Source organism: Rhyacophila brunnea, unplaced genomic scaffold (assembly GCF_057557595.1).
Source record: "Rhyacophila brunnea isolate RB1 unplaced genomic scaffold, BYU_Rbru_1.0 scaffold_10, whole genome shotgun sequence".
NCBI classification, from domain to species: Eukaryota; Metazoa; Arthropoda; class Insecta; order Trichoptera; family Rhyacophilidae; genus Rhyacophila; species Rhyacophila brunnea.
This window is the reverse complement of record NW_028232752.1, coordinates 29792366-29809476: the sequence shown is the minus strand read 5'-3', so window position 1 is coordinate 29809476 and position 17111 is coordinate 29792366. Positions and strand designations below refer to the sequence as shown.

Below are 17111 nucleotides of genomic sequence, written 5' to 3'. Positions count from 1 at the left end.
ATTTGTATGCAGATAACTTGTAACACAAAATATATTCGTTAAAATACTGTGCAGAATGGGTTTTGAAACTCATTGTCGAATACAGTGGATTCTGCATCTCACTTTTATGAACAGAGTGGTTTTTGTTACTCACTTTGCTAAAATAACACAGAGTTAAAATTCCAGTGGCACGTCATGTGATTTTAAAGAATAAAAATTCATTTTGACCACTTTTCTCATGAAATTATCGCTCGTGAAGCATTTTATGAAATTAAACACCAATAATATTTTTAATTTAATTTAATTAAGTAGGTACTTATACGTTTCATATAAGTTTCAAATTTTTAAAACATATTGTATAGAATTATTTATTTAAAAAGAACTAAATCGATGATTTTTTGGCAAAAAAACGTTTGGGAGTTTTCACATAAATGCTCGGCTAAATCAGGCGGGAGTAAAAGAAAATAACACGAAAAGTCAAAGTCAGGGATGCCTATGGACTATTCACGAAAAATGCCGCGAAAACACGGATTGAAGTACCAAAGTGTGTTTACCTTTCTTTGCGTTGCATGCTGCGTTCCCATGCATCTGGGTTCCTTGAACGCTTCCTTGGGAGAGAATTCGTAATACTTAACTAATCATCCATTATATACGATTCAACACGACCAAATATCAACAGGAAACTAGAGCGATTTACTTCACCGAGTATACTATTCAGTACTGCGGCTATTTCACTTTTGTGTGAATCGCGACACCTGATTGGCCGATATCACTTTGAATGCTTTTTGAAACTCAGTTCACATACGGAGTGGTTTTTGTAAGTGAACCAAATATTTGAAATACTTTCCTGACGAGATTGAATGCAATTTGAAACTCTCAACCGGATAACTAGATGGATTTTAAGATGGCATACAAAGGTCATTTTCGTAAAAAAAACCGCACAGAATGGTTTTTGAAACTCGATGATACAATTATTGTACACGGTATATCCAAATATTTAGGTATAATTATCTATAGATATCATAGATATATATATATATATATCAACTCGTTAAATAAAAAAAAACACCAGTTCCTACATGTAAAATCTAGCTATTTATGATTTTATGGCAGCTATTCCGAAAAAATCTGACAAGCGTATCCAAAATGAAGCTACAAGTGATATGGCTTGGTTCAATTACGTTCCTAATATATTTATAATTCATTAGTATATTCATGTGAATGATTTTTTCGACGTGTGTTAAACTAACGTCAATGTGTATAGCATGTCACTTGCTGAAACTAATGTTCTATCTCACGTTCACGAATGAGACCACTTAGAAATATTAGACTAGGTATGTACCATAGGTGTTTTAAAATAATATAGAACTTGTGTGTTACATTCATAAAAATTTGTTATTGTCGAACAATCTGTGATGGGAAATCGACAATTATATTTTTGCAGCAAGCTAGGCTGTGGTAACAATAATTCAATATTTTTCTAGCGCCTGTAATTTAATCTAGCTACCAAACTTCTGATAGTTACCTTATTTATAGTTATAATTAATTATTGTTTTACTGTTTCAGTAAAAAGCGCGCGAATAATTTCAAAATGAGAATCTAAAAATTATTGCTATAGTAATAAATTACAATAAAATAATAGTATTCCCATATTGTCCCATATACAAAAATAATCTATCAAAAACAGTTCGTTTATAAACACTACTTGATTCAAACAGTTGATGGTATTCAAATCATATCAGTGAATCTCGAATTAAGACAAAATAACAAAACAAATAAGACGTTCAAAAATAATACGTCATACTCGAGTTTAAGTTTTCGATTAAGATTATTTTTGACCATTTGCAACTGAAAACCGATAAATTAATAACACCTACATTTCACTTTGAAAGATGGCAACACTGTCTTAATAACGAACATCATACCTAAACCTAACGGAAATGTCACCTTATCGTAAATGTCAAAATGTTATCCAAAATCAATAATTAATTTTACGATTTTATTCACGTCTGACTTGCTGAGCTTTATAAGGGTCTGTGTAAACCTCGACATGAATGCGAAAATACTTTCAATCAAATTAAACAGTTATTCTAGTGACGCATTTAATTCAATTTGGATAAGTAAGAAAGCCTTGGCGTAGTCTGTGTTCAGAACAGTTAATTCAGTGGGAACAGTAGTTTCTGTGCTATATTTTGGCTAAACGGATACTTTAAAAAGATGACGGAACTTTTACAGTCTTTAATCGCCGTCTCCGAAAAGGCTTCGAACATCGCCCGAGCCTGTCGCCGAGAAAAAGAGTTGTTTTCGCTTCTCGTTGAAGAAAAGGGATCTAAGGATTCTAATCCGAGATTTGTACAGGACTTTAAAACTCTAGCGGATGTTCTCATTCAAGAAACCGTGAGGCACGAACTGGGACTCAAGGTAAGACTGAAGCACTAAATATCGTTCTCATTTAGACTTATTATAATATCAGTTATTAATTGTTATAAATAATAACAATGACTTCAATCCTAGATGTAATACCTATAATTGTTTTATTAGATACATACATATATGCAATTATTGAATATTGTAGCTAACTGCTCCATGTAAATACGAGTAATTTCATAGTATTAATTTTGGTTTATCATAAAAAGGTTAATTTTTTGGTGTAATTTTCTTATATCAAGCGTTGACTTTTCTACTTTCAAATAAGATCCATGCTTTGATTGACTATTTCAACAGGGTAATTTTAAAATACCATGCTCATTGATTTAAATAAACAATCGAAACATTAGAATGTTCTAAGTGAGTACGAAACGATTCTTTGACAGATGTATACAAATTTAATGTCCTAAAAAGTAAAGTGTTACGTATAGAAGTCGTAATCGTAGATTTTTGACATACAATATAGGTATCTAAAATTACTAATTTCTTTAAATGTAAATGTGCCAGAATGTATGGCATCATTAATATAAATTTTCTATTGTAAAAAATGTTCATTCCATGTAGATATGTTACTTTAAGTGCCTCTTAAAAAGATGTGTTACTCAATTGTGAGTTCTCACGGATGTGAATAAATCGTCATCAAGGACATGTCAGACCATCAACAAATTGGTATACTTAGTGAAATTTACATATTCTTCAAAATCTCGTTATAGCGATTTAAACGATGCAATCAATCTTCAGGTGAGCTGTCTTTAGCCTGGTTTGACGCTACTGTCCTGGATGTACTTTGTCCATGAGTAACACAATTACTTAGTTCAGAAATGAATTTATTTAAAACATTGCCCCTATTCAAGATGGTAGATACACCATCTCCATTACGTGATATTTTATTATTGCAGTTCCCAGAACTGGCCGAACACATTCATGGTGAGGAGAGTAATAAATTCAGCAATACTCTTGGCGAGACCATCGTGGTAGAGATCAAAGAAACAGAGCCGGAGACGGCCGAGCTCCTGTGTAAAGTGCTGGGGGGCGACAGAAACGCTGCTGATTTACTTGCTTCCCAGGTCCACCAAGACATTGTGATGGACGACATCAATTCGCAAATCAGCAGCTGCCTCAATTTAGATATTCCCGTTACCGATCTTGGGGTGTGGATTGATCCTATAGGTTAGCATATATTTTTATTTGATGATTTATTGTGTATCTATTATTCTAAATATTCGTCAATGTATGTATGCATTTCACTAAAGTTTCTACTTAAGAGTCATAAACATGTTGGATTATTGTAGACTCAACCGCAGAATACATCAGTGGGGACAGTGAAGCGGTGAGCATTGGCAGTATCAGCCTGTCCGGTCTCCAATGCGTCACCGTCCTCATCGGAGTTTTCGATCGACAAACAGGGCAACCCGTCATCGGAGTTCTGAATCAGCCTTTCCACAATGGGTATATATCCACTATTTTAATAACTTTACTATCGGTAGACGAAATATTGCATGTCGATGTTATCTCATAAATTGTTTTATCAAGTCACCAGGGAGTTTGTGGTCAATAGATATGACAAACTGATGACGTAAACTGATTGCATAATGGTTAGCTGATAGTTATGGGGAAAATAACACAAATGGCAAAACGGCACAATTCCAAACGCTTGATATTTCAGAAACACATATTGGATATTTTCATTGTCATAATAAATCTGTCCAAGCATCTTTTTCCAAAATTGATAAGTCTATCTAAATCTATCAAGTAATATGAAGGGTACACGGCAAAAACAGGCTCATTAACAAAATGAGAATTGTGCAGGAGAGCAAAAAGAAGAATGAAACCATTATTGGTTGAAAAATGGGTTTAAAATTAAGTAAAAGAATTTATATATTGATTTCTCATTTATTTTTATATATAATGAAAGTGAAAATAGCGATGAATTTGTAATCAGCCCGTTTGTGTTTAGTTTATGGTGCAATGAGCCCTATTTTTGTGCAGTTTTATACACAATTAGCTGATTATTCCCTTCACTACTTTTTCTCCCTTCATTTATGAAGTTATGAGATCGATTTTGGTATTAATGATCCCATTCTTGAGTATTTCAAAATCTCAAAAATTAAAAAAAATGCAATGAGCCTGTTTTTACCGTGTACCCTTCATATACATATTCTATATTATGTAATTTCACACAATATAATTAGATCTATAACTTCCAAATCCTGTCAAAAGCAAAGGCCGTTTATAGTCAGGCTGCAGCACGAAATAACGAGTTCCAGTGGTAGTCCTAGTTATTGGTTAACTTTGAATGCAATTCGATAACCTGTTTGCAATAAATGAAGATTTTCAATTGCATATTTCATTCATATTAATAATAACTGTATTCCCAATTTTTTCAATACGGAATAATGATCAGTTTCTACAAACAATTTACCATCTTATGTTCAAAGTATAAGCAATAACTAGCACAGCACTACGATCAAAATTCATAGTTTCATGAAATAGTAACATGAAAAAAACGCTCAGAAAATTAATGATTTACAGAAACTGATGAAGACAATTTAATTTTGTTTATATTTATTGCAATAAAGGGCTTATAATCGTTTTATAAACATGAGCATATTGTTCTAATTTGAAAATAATACAATTCTTAAAACCCACCATTTACGTTTAATTTACCACAAATATTGAACAGGAAATTTATATCTCAATTATATTTAAACAAATTTTCTGTTTCATTGATAGATTAATTAATACCTATTTCATATACTACTGGTTTAATATGGTATTATAAAACTTCCTGCCATTCTTCCTGGATGTGAAATAAATTTTAAGATTTCCCTTATAACCGCGGGCTTTCAAAACAAAAACGGCAGTTTCTATTCTCGTAAAATTGTCAAATGTCGTATTTCTTTCTTACAACTTCTGAAAAAACTACTCGAAAATAATTTTAGAATACTTACTTTGTTTAGAAGATACATTTGCCAACATTTTATGAAAATAGAAACTGCTGTTTGTGATTCCAGAACCCTCTTGAATATAGCAAAGATATATTTTTTCTCTATATTATGTATACATGTTTTCTCCCAAGGCCTTTTTAACCAAATGTTATGTATATTATACTGAAAACTATATGTGGAATATTTATTCTCATTTTCAAAAGAGTATAATAATTTTAATATAACTGTCAGCATTCATTTAAAGTTTTCAAATGTGTATCTTTTGAACGTCTATGTAATTATTGTCGAACTGATGTCATTTTAATTGGTCCCATTTCCTACGCAATTTGTTTTTTTTAACCAAATGATTCCTCTGACTTAACGATATTTAAGTTGTTTGGTTTTATATTTTAGATTCTCTAATAGCATTAGATATTTATAAAGATGTGTACTTTCATGCCATTAAATAATATATTATGAAATAATTTTGAAATATAGTAAATATGTTTTGTTGAATTTTACTTGCCATAATAACAATGGTTGTTTTTGACAGCTCTAAAGGGCGATGTCTGTGGGGCATCAGTTACCAAGGCAAGAGAATCTTTTTCAACCCCTACAAAGACTTACCGTCGAAGCCTGACGAGAAACCGACTTCAACCATATGCATCAGCTCAAGTGAGAACATTGCTCTCAAAGAATTGTTGATCGACGCAGGGTATAACCTGGTGGAATCAGCAGGCGCAGGTTACAAACTTTTGATGGTGATCCTTGGATATGCGGATGCTTACATCCTGTCAAAACCTAGCACGTACAAATGGGACACGTGTGGCCCGCATGCTATTTTGAACTCGCTAGACGGAGGAATTTTGGACTACTCGAAAGCGATCAACGATTCCAGCGAACATGACAACTGTGAGATAACATACTCTGCCGATAATCACGATTCTTCCGATGCCTCCATCAGCCAATGGTGTAATAAAGGAGGTATTATCGCGTATAGAAATACGGACACAGTTTCAAAAGTATTAGACGTTTTGGTTTCCGAGTAATATAAATTAAATCAGTTATTTATCTATTATCTAGTCACAGTTGTATGATATGCATCTTGGCGAAATAGCGAATATAGCAATATCTAAAATATACAGAATGTGTTCAAAAACTTATACAAATGATTATGTGGAAGAACTAAAAGAAGTAAAAATGAACGCTTGTAACGTATTGACAAAAAATGACTACATACTATGTATGGTCTTCAATAGATATGGTAATTTCTCAAGCAGTAAGACTAAATATTGAAAGATATTTTTTAATTGAAAGTTCTTTAGGCACATTTAAATCCGATTCATTAAAATATTAGTTATGTTCAGTATTACGATTGGTGACAATGACATATTCCCTGAATTCATGCTAGATCACTGCCTAAAAATTTAAGATGTTGTCAAAAATTTTAAATATTTATTAAACCTTTTTCTTATGAAAATTTTATTTTATTCAGTTTCCATTTGTTCACATTCTAGAAACAACAGATTATGAAAACAGAAGTAGGATAAGAATATTCTTGATTGCAGTTTGTGAAGGAGTTTATAACAATTTATTAATATTGGTAAAAATTACAAATATAACAATACAGTCGAACTTGGTTTACTACGAGGAAGATGGGACCAACTGAATTTGTTCGTTATAAGCGTTACTCATTATATCAGAGAATAGGTATTTTTAAATGAGCGGTCACATAACACAAAGTCACAATTCGAACAAAAATACACAATTAGAATTTTTCCCCGAAACGAGCATGGCATTCATAAACTACAAAATAAGTTGTTTATTGTAATGAACGCTGGTAGGTACCTACTTACTTCACAAACATTGGATTTTTTTAACCATATGTGTGGATACTTTTTCTATCTTGTCGGCGAAAATACCAATTAGGTAGGTACTTAGACACTTAACTAGTGTCATAAACATAATCCGAACCCGGCGGCAACCTGTCTGGTCGGATTTTATTGCAGGGTCGAAATGTTTTTAAATAATCGACACATTAACAGTTAAATTTTTGACGATATTTTAGCTTGGTATATCCGATAAGGAACTCGTTATTAAAGTGAATAAATGTACGGAGAAAATCATAAACTAAAATGTCTTAACTAAAAACCGAGATCTTGCTATATCCGTGATCATAATAACCGACCTCGAATGTATACATATTAATAATACAATTATATACATTAATTTGATGCAAAATAAAGAACAACTGAGCTGAAGCCGTGGAGGCCTTACTGCGTTAGCTAAAATTTTGTATTGTGGGGTTATGTCACACTTTCATTTTCTTATGACAAAGTTAGAATAAGTATTTGGTAGATTCCTTCACTAATTACGATCAAGAATAGTTGTCACCTACTTCAGTTTTCTTAAACCAATTGTCTCGATTTTAAAATGTGAATGAAGCAGCTCAATAAAATTTTCATTAAAAACAAAACAAAAGGTTACTTAGGATTTCTTTTTTTTTTGCCTGACAATTGATAGAATAATATTGTTTAACTTAGAGCAATAAGACATAAAATAATGGCTTCCATTGCTAACATCTTTCGCTGCTATCTTCTATTGAAGTTTGATGACCAACCTACAGTACACTTCTCTATCCTGGGCCAGTCGTATCAGATCCCAACGCTTTGGACATTGAGCCACTTATGGAGGTTGGGTAGCCAAAAGAATCTCTTTTTATCCACACCTATGCTGCTCTCTACCTTTTCCTGCATTATGAGTGGAAAGTAAGAGCAAAGTATGCAGCTTTTCTACTCTTGATGACTAATGTTTCCAAATTGCTTAGCTATATAATAAATCTGCCCACAGTTACTTCTATAGCTTTTTGAACACAAATGTACAAATTTTATGGTAGATCTGAATTGTGTTTGTGATTAAATATTATATCCGATAGCTATTTCAAAACTAAGTTAATGAATTAATGACCAAATCATGCCTCTTATGTACTATGGTTGTATTTTAGATTTAAACATCTCTACATTATGCTGTAGTAATGTTTAAAAAACATATTTTTCCTTCGAATGTTTGCATAAATCTTAGTTATTTATTAGAAGGAATGTATCGAAAACATTCCTGGGATAAAATTGGGTTTAATTATTTGATTTTAAATTATGGTAATATCCTCAATTTATTAAGTACACAACGACTGGGGTTAGATTATTTAGAATGTCGTCTTCAGTGTCAGAATTGCCAAAATTGCATCAGCAAAAATTATTCCGTGACGAAGTTACGACTGTTTTTGCAGAGCAATTTGTGAAAATTATATGTTGAAACTAGTAAAATTCTTTTTTGAAATTACTCTATAATATTGTCACTATACTCGATCCGATTTAGGACAGCAGTTAACTGGACAAAACATGCTGTCCCGCTTAGACATTTCCATCACGTAATGGCCTATAAGAATTCAGTACAGTATTACATGGTATCTAATATCAGGATTGGTCAGTAGGATGTAACATTTTACAAATTGTAGTATTTTTAATACACAGTTGGCGCGATACCAGTGGTTATACGGGTTCAAATCCCGTCAAGCATCGTATTTTTTTTTTAAATATGATTTTTTCTAGTGGGTATATAATATATGTGAGATGTTTTCGAGTTATGTATGTTCAATATATGGAATGTTACATTCTCAAAATCGTGTGAATTATTCGCTGAATAAAAGAAATGGTTTATTAAAAATGTTACAAACGTCAAAAGAAAAGGACAGCATGTGCAATTTAGCCAACTGACTTCTTACAGCGGATTGACTATAACGCCGTTTTGCCTTAGCATTGTCGATATAATTAAAAAATTTATATGATAAATGCATGCTATATATTGAAATCGTGTTAGTTTGGGAAGATTTTTTAACAAATGATTTATAAAAACTAGTTTTATACAGTCGGTACCTGATATGTCATATTTTTGCAAATTAAATAAGACAAAAAATCAAGCATTCGCTTTCAAAATTCATTTTGCAAAAATACAACAGACTTTATTTGTACAGTCACTCACATAGATGTATTTTTTTTCCCATGTTCGATCCTAAGAAGACCATAAATGAGCCTCCACAGAGTGGAGGTTGTATCAACAGATTTTTGTTTTGATGAGAAATGGATGTTAGCCACTTGCTCAACCCATTGAATTCGCACTCCAAGTCCCAACATCATTTAAAAACAACATGATTTTGCCAGACCTGGGGATTCGCACCTAAATTAATTCATTACAAGCAAAGATGTTGAAAAAAACCTTCTTCTATTGAGACGGACGCTAAAGATAATGAAGTGAAGCAAAAAAGGACCCTTAGATTTTGCATAGGAAAATGACATTTGCTTCAGCGATTTTTATAGGGTAACCAGGGTAGACCCCATCTGGCAGAAGAAGTGTTTCCTTGACATCATTGATTACAAGTCATTTTGAAGTGAAATTGTCAAAATAATAAATAACAAAGTTGTATTAAAACTTTACTCAATGATTGACTAATTAGCAATTGATAGATATGGATACGTTAATAATATGTCCGTGACTGTACAATAAATAAAATTCTATTTATGTGTAATAATGTGAAAATTTGTATGCATGTTATATTGTAAAATTGAGATTGTTGAAGTAGGTACTAATCCCGGGATTGAAAATGTCTGATTGAATCTGTCTGCAAATTCAATCTATACTATACTACTATTTCTAAGATAAATATACCTAGCCAAAACGATCAAAATAACATTAAGATATTTATTTTAGCATGGTTACTTGACCGACATTCCATTAAATTTTATACATGACATGCGAAAACATAATCTTTACTTAAAAATAATAAATTATTGTGATCATCTTTTTATAGTGAATTTATTTTTGATAAGAAATCATTAAGATGTAAGAACACCATTTAAATTATTCAAACATATTTCACCTAATTATGTCAAAAACTTTGTAAGTGAATTTAGTAATCAGGATGTGAAACAAATTCTCTTTAAAATATAATGTGTTATATTGGATACAATTATGTGTTTAAATGGCATTTTAAACTGTGTAGATAAGTAGTAGTGATTAAGCTGTATTTGAGCTTCCAGAAAAAGCGCGTTATCGCAACAATACCCCGTTTACACGTGCATAGATTTACTGCTGACAGTATGTATTATCGTACAAGTTACAAAATTGCATGTATGAATCAAAATAATTCGGAAATTTCTGAATTTTCACGCGAAAGTTAGGATATGTATGATATCTGCGCCTGCGCAGTAGAACGATAGTGGCGAACCTGCCGGATGAAAAAGAAACTCATTTTGAGGTTAACCAATTTTCATAACCTGTCAAATAGTACCATAAAATGACAATATTGCGTCTCGCTTACTCTTGAAGAATGAGATTGGTGAGACAGTCAGCATTGTGTAAACAGTTATTATTTCGATAGTTTAAAATACACACTATTGGTGCAAGTAAATCCATGCACATGTACAGGCGCTATAATGCTACTTTATGGTAAATCAGTTCAAATTATGAAAATCATTTAATCTCTCGACACTAGAAGTAATAGTGGTGACACGCAGCACGTATCACATGATAAACTGTTAATCTAAAACACCATTTTTAACTTTTCTAGAAAATTAATTCTGGAAATAACCTTCCATAATAAAATTATATACCTCGTATTATAGTATAATAAATATTAAGTAATAATCATTTTAAAATAACCAGTTAATACATACCACCAAATTGTTTCATTGTTATATTATTCAAATTGATAACATTTTATTGTGAAATATAACTGTACGTTGGCATAAGCGTTGGACTACAAAGCCGTGGGTCCCAGGTTCGAATCCTGGGTCTGGCAAGTACAAAAATTGTTTTTCAATTTGTGTGTGTCAGGGTATGGACCTAATAGGTTGAGCAAGTGGCTGACATCCATTTCTCGTAAAAAACAAAATCTGTCAATACAAACCTCCACTCTGTGGAGGCCCATATGATCCTATCAGGATCGGACATGGTCGAAAAAAAAAAAAAAAAAAAAAAAAATATTTTCCCTAATATTTGTTTTTAATTTTATTTTAAGTCTTATGTTATGGTCACAACTACTACACAAACAGGCCTACCAAAATTTTAGAGAGATTTGGAGTTCTGGAATCGTACCTACGTACCAGTGGCGAAGGGTGACTTTTTGAAAGAGGTAGGCTGTGGGAGTAACCATGCTTGTCAGATATATTTGCGGGAAATAAGAAGATAACCCAATATTATTGCTGATGAATAGGTACGCTAAAATGAAGAAATTTCAAAAGCTTAATTAGTTTGAATTACTAATGTATTTTCCTAAACATTTATAAACGTAACATACACTCAAAATATACCTATCATCTATGAAAATATCCGTTGTTGTATATAATTATATTATGTTCCATAACAATTTATAATTTAACCCGTAAAACTAGACATTTTAAAATACTTCTATATTTTAAACACAGACTTAGGTAGGTACAATATCAGATATCTAAATTGTCTAATGAGTGAACTAATGAATAAATAAAAATCACGAGATAAATTATTTTATATTTTTAACAACAATCAATACATATTTATGTGATTGAATCCCATAGAAATTATTTTTTTAATTATCTTATTAATTATTTTGAATAAATGTGCTCTCGCGACGTAAGCGCTAACGAAACAGCTTGTACATTTGTATGCGGGACGCCAGCCATTTTGAAATAATGAGAAATAAACTTCATATTGAAAAACCTGTCGATTCACGCGAAAATAATCCTATACAATAATATGTGAAGCGAAACGCGGTGTGTTCTATTTTTTTAAACTTTCGAGAGATACCATAGATGGTGCTTATTGAAATATGGCAAAAGATCCTAAAATTATGACAATTATACGATAGATGTCTTTGGGCATATTGAATATATTATTTGTGAATATAAATACGTCAACATGAAAATAAAAATTATTTTTCTTAAGGTAGGCTTTAAATAATCGCCTAGTATGGAGTCTTCGCCACTGCTACGTACACCTGTTTCTCTGAGAGTTTTCTAATGGTTTTCTATGATCAATTGCAATTGCAATAATTGAGGTGTCGAGGATTGAACAATCACAAGTACATCGCGACACCTTAGAGTCAAAGAAACATCTCATTTTTGTCTACTTTACAGGAGACCCCAAACGCACGTTACAAGCGTATCCGAAAAAGTGTAGTAATCAATGGGTCTCTTTTACGTGGGCAACGCAGTGCGCTGTTGTCAATCACAAAGGCCTACTGTACAACTTCAATGGACGCACTCCCTATCTTGGCTGGGATCATGTCTGAATGTCAATTGTATTCATTTCAGCAGAAAGGCACACAACAGATTTGGGAAGAAATCTTGAAAAATAAAATTTTATATTGTAATAATAAAATAAACACAAATATTGAAAAAGGCTGCTGATTTCAAGTCATTTATTAATCATAATAAAATTATTTAATATATAATACTTTATTAAATTAAATGAATACATTGTTTTTCTTAATATTTTTGGCACAAACTGTAAGAATTGTCATAGCTTTTCAAATTAAAAATTTTATATAAATATAAATGAACAAATCCATAGTAACTTCATAAACATGCAGTGAAACTAATAATATAGGATACGATTTTAGCTAATTTCACATAGATTTCATAAGTTCATAGTTAACATTTCGCGTATGAGCATTCAATGATATGAGATGATATGCAGCTGGTGAGGTTTTATATTGCTATTGTGTTGCTAACCTTATGGTGGTCAAAACTAGGGATTGCAATACCGGTATTTCAAAACCTATATCCCAGAATTTTTCGATACCGAAATACCGGTTTAAAAAATCAGACTACCGTTATATTCGGTATTGACAGTGAAAACAAAATTTATTAATTAACATAAAAGGCTTAACAGGACTGTAATTTTTTTGACAGGTTACGCCAATGATACTCAACCTTTTTTTTCTTCGGGCCAAATACACATATTTGTAAAGTAACACGGGCCGCATCACTACTGGTGTGACGAAAAAAATCATGAAACCCCCCCTTTTTACAAAACATTTTTGTGATTTTAAAAATTATGCGTGTTTTTTTTAAATTAATAGAAAAACAAATTTGATTATCCTATATTTAAATACACGGAGGTATTTAAATTGTTTTTTTTTTACAACATATGAATACTGTATTCATTACAAATCAATTTAAAGAAAAGGATGGTTCTGGTCCATTTCGAAAAATCATTCTGTATTAAAAGGTCGATTTCGACAAAAACGGATATTCGACAAACCAATCCTATAATGACGACATGCGAATATACATTAATATTTTAAAGGGATTTTTACATAAGTATATTATATTTATAGATACCCACTACTATTTTTTACAATTATTTTACGAATACCGGTATTCAATAGGAAATACTGAAATACCAGTATTGGTATTTTCATTCGGTATTGCAATCCCTAGTCAAAACTAACAGTGAACACTGTTCAGTATTGATACATATGGGCAGCTTCTATAAGAGGCAATGACAAAATTTCAAACCTCTAAATTTGATCTCAAACATTACTGACGTCACTGTCAAACTTTTTGTGTAAAATTTAGAGGCGAATCTTTTGATAAGATCAAATCATATATTTAAAGCAGAGTTATACATTTTAACTTCAAAACAATATTAATATGGTTATCTTCTTTTTGATGTTTGTTAATCTAATTTGTACCTACATAATATACTGCATATAAATGCTAATTGTATAATATTGCTTGACCTCGCACGAACCTTACAGAACTTTAAAACGCCACAATATTAAAAATACACATTGTGTCAAAATTTAATTAAATATGTGTTGAGCAATACAAAGGTGAATTCAAAAATTCACAACCATTAAGAATATGTATCTTGAATAAAATTGGGAAAACATTACAATATGTATATACATTTAAAAAATACACCAACAAATTTAAAGATAATTTTAATACATTTATAACAGTTCTAGATATTATTTATTTTAAGAATTATTATTATTGTCCAAAAAATTATTGAAATGGTAAAGTTTTCTTATAAAATAATAATTTATTTTTAAAAGCATTTTAAGATTTTATAAATAATATCTTTAAAGTGAATATTTATTAGTTTTTTTTAATTTTTATGAAATGCAGAAGGCCAAACAATAAATGGCGAATCTATACAAAGGGTTAAAGGAATTATTTTAATATGATCAATATGATCATAATCATCATTGATAAATGTTGATAAATCCCAGATTGCAGTGGAATGGGAATAGACATGGTACATAATAATAATTCAATTCGAGGGAGCTAAGCCAAAAGGGCGTACTGGTGAAAATTATTTAATTAGACTATCTCAAAAATGTGTCAGCAAAAGTTATTCCATGACGAAAATAAAACTATTTTTTGGTAGGGCAGTTAGTTAAAAATACATGTTAAATAAATTACCATGATTGCCTTCTGAATGGACATTGTCTTAATACTTTTTTGAAGAATGATTGTAAGCCATTTTCACTGGATCAGACAATCTGTGCATTTTTTGCCCAGTTGGGGGACCAAAACTGCGATCCACGACTTAACAGACAGCTGCTCTACCATCCCTCCACAATGAATGTAGATAATATATGACAAAACTGATAAAACTCTTTTTGTTGCAAATTGACCCTTTTGACTTAGTAGTCCCGATACTAAAATTAGGATAAAATATAATGTACACTACTAAAATATATCATGCATACGAATTCATTGTAATTTATTTTATTGATATTAATTATATTTGAAAAAACTACATATAAAAATAAATATATATTAATTACTTATCACAGATTTAAACTGAATAATTTTAATTGTTTTAAAATATAATAATCATAATAAAAACGCATGAAATGCTTGTAATAATATTGAAAAAACACATAATACCTCCGTACCGAGTGCTATACCATAAAATACCTCCGTACCGAGTGCTATACCATAAAATACCTCCGTACCGAGTGCTATACCATAAAATATTGATTGCAGTATGAGTAACGATCAATTAATTGCTGCCAGTGTTAATTGTAGATTTTTTTTTTAAATACCTGAGTATAAAAAATGTCAGTTAATTCAATAGAATTCTCTATTATACCATTCCATTGTCAGAATAAGATTCGGTCAGAAGTTGGCACCGGTGGCAAACAAGACAAGCGATCCTCCCTCGTAGTGTGATAGTAGCAAGTGTTATATGGCAACCCCCGTAGTTCAACACGTACAGCACATGCTTTTCAAGCCTCCCGATTTGATTACGGGTGAGGTGGTAATATATCTTTGTGATTTTCTCAAGCCTAAGTGTTACTGTGACTGTTTCACTGACACTATTATTTCGATAAAAAGATAAAAGCCATTCCACGTTAATTAACTAGATAGGCTCCGCCAACTTCTTGCAGATGGGATATATGTACCTTATTATGACTGGTAAACATATAACAGACCAAATAACATTAATCAAAATAATGAGTTATGAACATAAAATGATTAATTGCATAGTTTTAATTAATATTTTTTTGATTATTTACTTGATTAAAAATCTTCAAACTAATAAATAAAATTGGTAAAAACATACTTCAATCAATCGTAAGTGCCATCAGGGAGTGCCTTCAAACACAAGTTGCAATAAAAAATCCTCCTGAATTTCACTCGGCCATTAGTACGGTGTTGGTAAAATGGGGCGAGTCATAATATGGTTTTCCGGTAGCCATACCTTACCGTTCTCAGTTGGCATCATTATTTAGACAGGTCTGCACGGTGGGTTCGGTATACAATCATTTATCCGAAATGAAAAATACGAGAGCTTTTTGAACCCATTTTCGCTCAGAATGATACTGTTCAAAACTGAAGAACGATATTGCCATGGTTGTTAAACGAAAACATACAATCATCGACCAAGAACCATTAATGAATTGAAGACCACGAGATTCCAGGGATAATGCACAGAAATGACCCATCGAACGATGCGAAACTTCAGAAATCGACTAAATTATTTATCACAAATGAAAGTCACCATTTGGACAATATCATATTCAAAACAATAAAATTGTAAAGAAACTATATTCCATGTACATTTAGATTATATAATAAAATTTTGTATGCCTTTTGTTACCCTTTAAAATTATTAAGGAAGGTTTTTTTTCACTGCACCTGTATTTGAGTAAACACTAATTTATATTCTGCTTTGTGAAAATATCACCAGTAGATCTAAAAATGCAAAAATTAATTCTATTACAGAATGAATGGGATTTCTACATAGTGAGACTTCCATAATTTCAAGATGTGGCATTATTGTCATTATATCAGTAGGTATTACACAAAATATGCCAACACGGCTATTCATTGTCATAAAAATTACCATAATTATTAGATACATATTGTGTCACAATTATTTCCATTTGGCAAAAAATGACATAACCATTTGAATAACCAACTTTCATTTTATATATTATATTGTATTATATAAACTGCCAAAAAATTTTTATACTTTTTAATTCTAATGATATGGTGCAAACATTGAGTGACAGCTATGACATATTTTGTTTTACATCATGGTAAATATAATATGTATAGTAATATAAAATAAAATATTCTATTTGATTTTATTATAATATTGTGTTAGCACATTATAAAATACAATAGTGAGCGATTGAAATAGTTATATTTACATGTAAATCATTTTTGTAGCATCTGAATAAGTAATTACCCCTTTCATTCAATTATTGCTTTTTTGTTT

General features: G+C 31.2%; 1 protein-coding gene across 1 annotated transcript; it reads left to right on the top strand.

Annotated features, from left to right (window-relative positions):
* The first annotated feature begins 1879 nt into the window (after positions 1–1879).
* On the top strand, positions 1880–7086 carry Ipp (inositol polyphosphate 1-phosphatase). The gene is made up of 4 exons (XM_085953142.1): positions 1880–2400; positions 3306–3576; positions 3699–3855; positions 5887–7086. Exons 1-4 carry the CDS (start codon positions 2197–2199, stop codon positions 6380–6382), a joined length of 1128 nt encoding a protein of 375 aa, XP_085809268.1. The 5' UTR covers positions 1880–2196; the 3' UTR covers positions 6383–7086.
* The last annotated feature ends 10025 nt before the right edge of the window (positions 7087–17111 follow it).

Bases quoted from the DNA above. Each gene is read 5' to 3' on its own strand.
- Ipp (XM_085953142.1), top strand. From the start codon at position 2,197: ATGACGGAACTTTTACAGTCTTTAATCGCCGTCTCCGAAAAGGCTTCG. The intron at 3,577-3,698 runs GTTAGCATATAT...GGATTATTGTAG, and splicing joins GGTGTGGATTGATCCTATAG to ACTCAACCGCAGAATACATC. The intron at 3,856-5,886 runs GTATATATCCAC...TGTTTTTGACAG, and splicing joins AATCAGCCTTTCCACAATGG to CTCTAAAGGGCGATGTCTGT.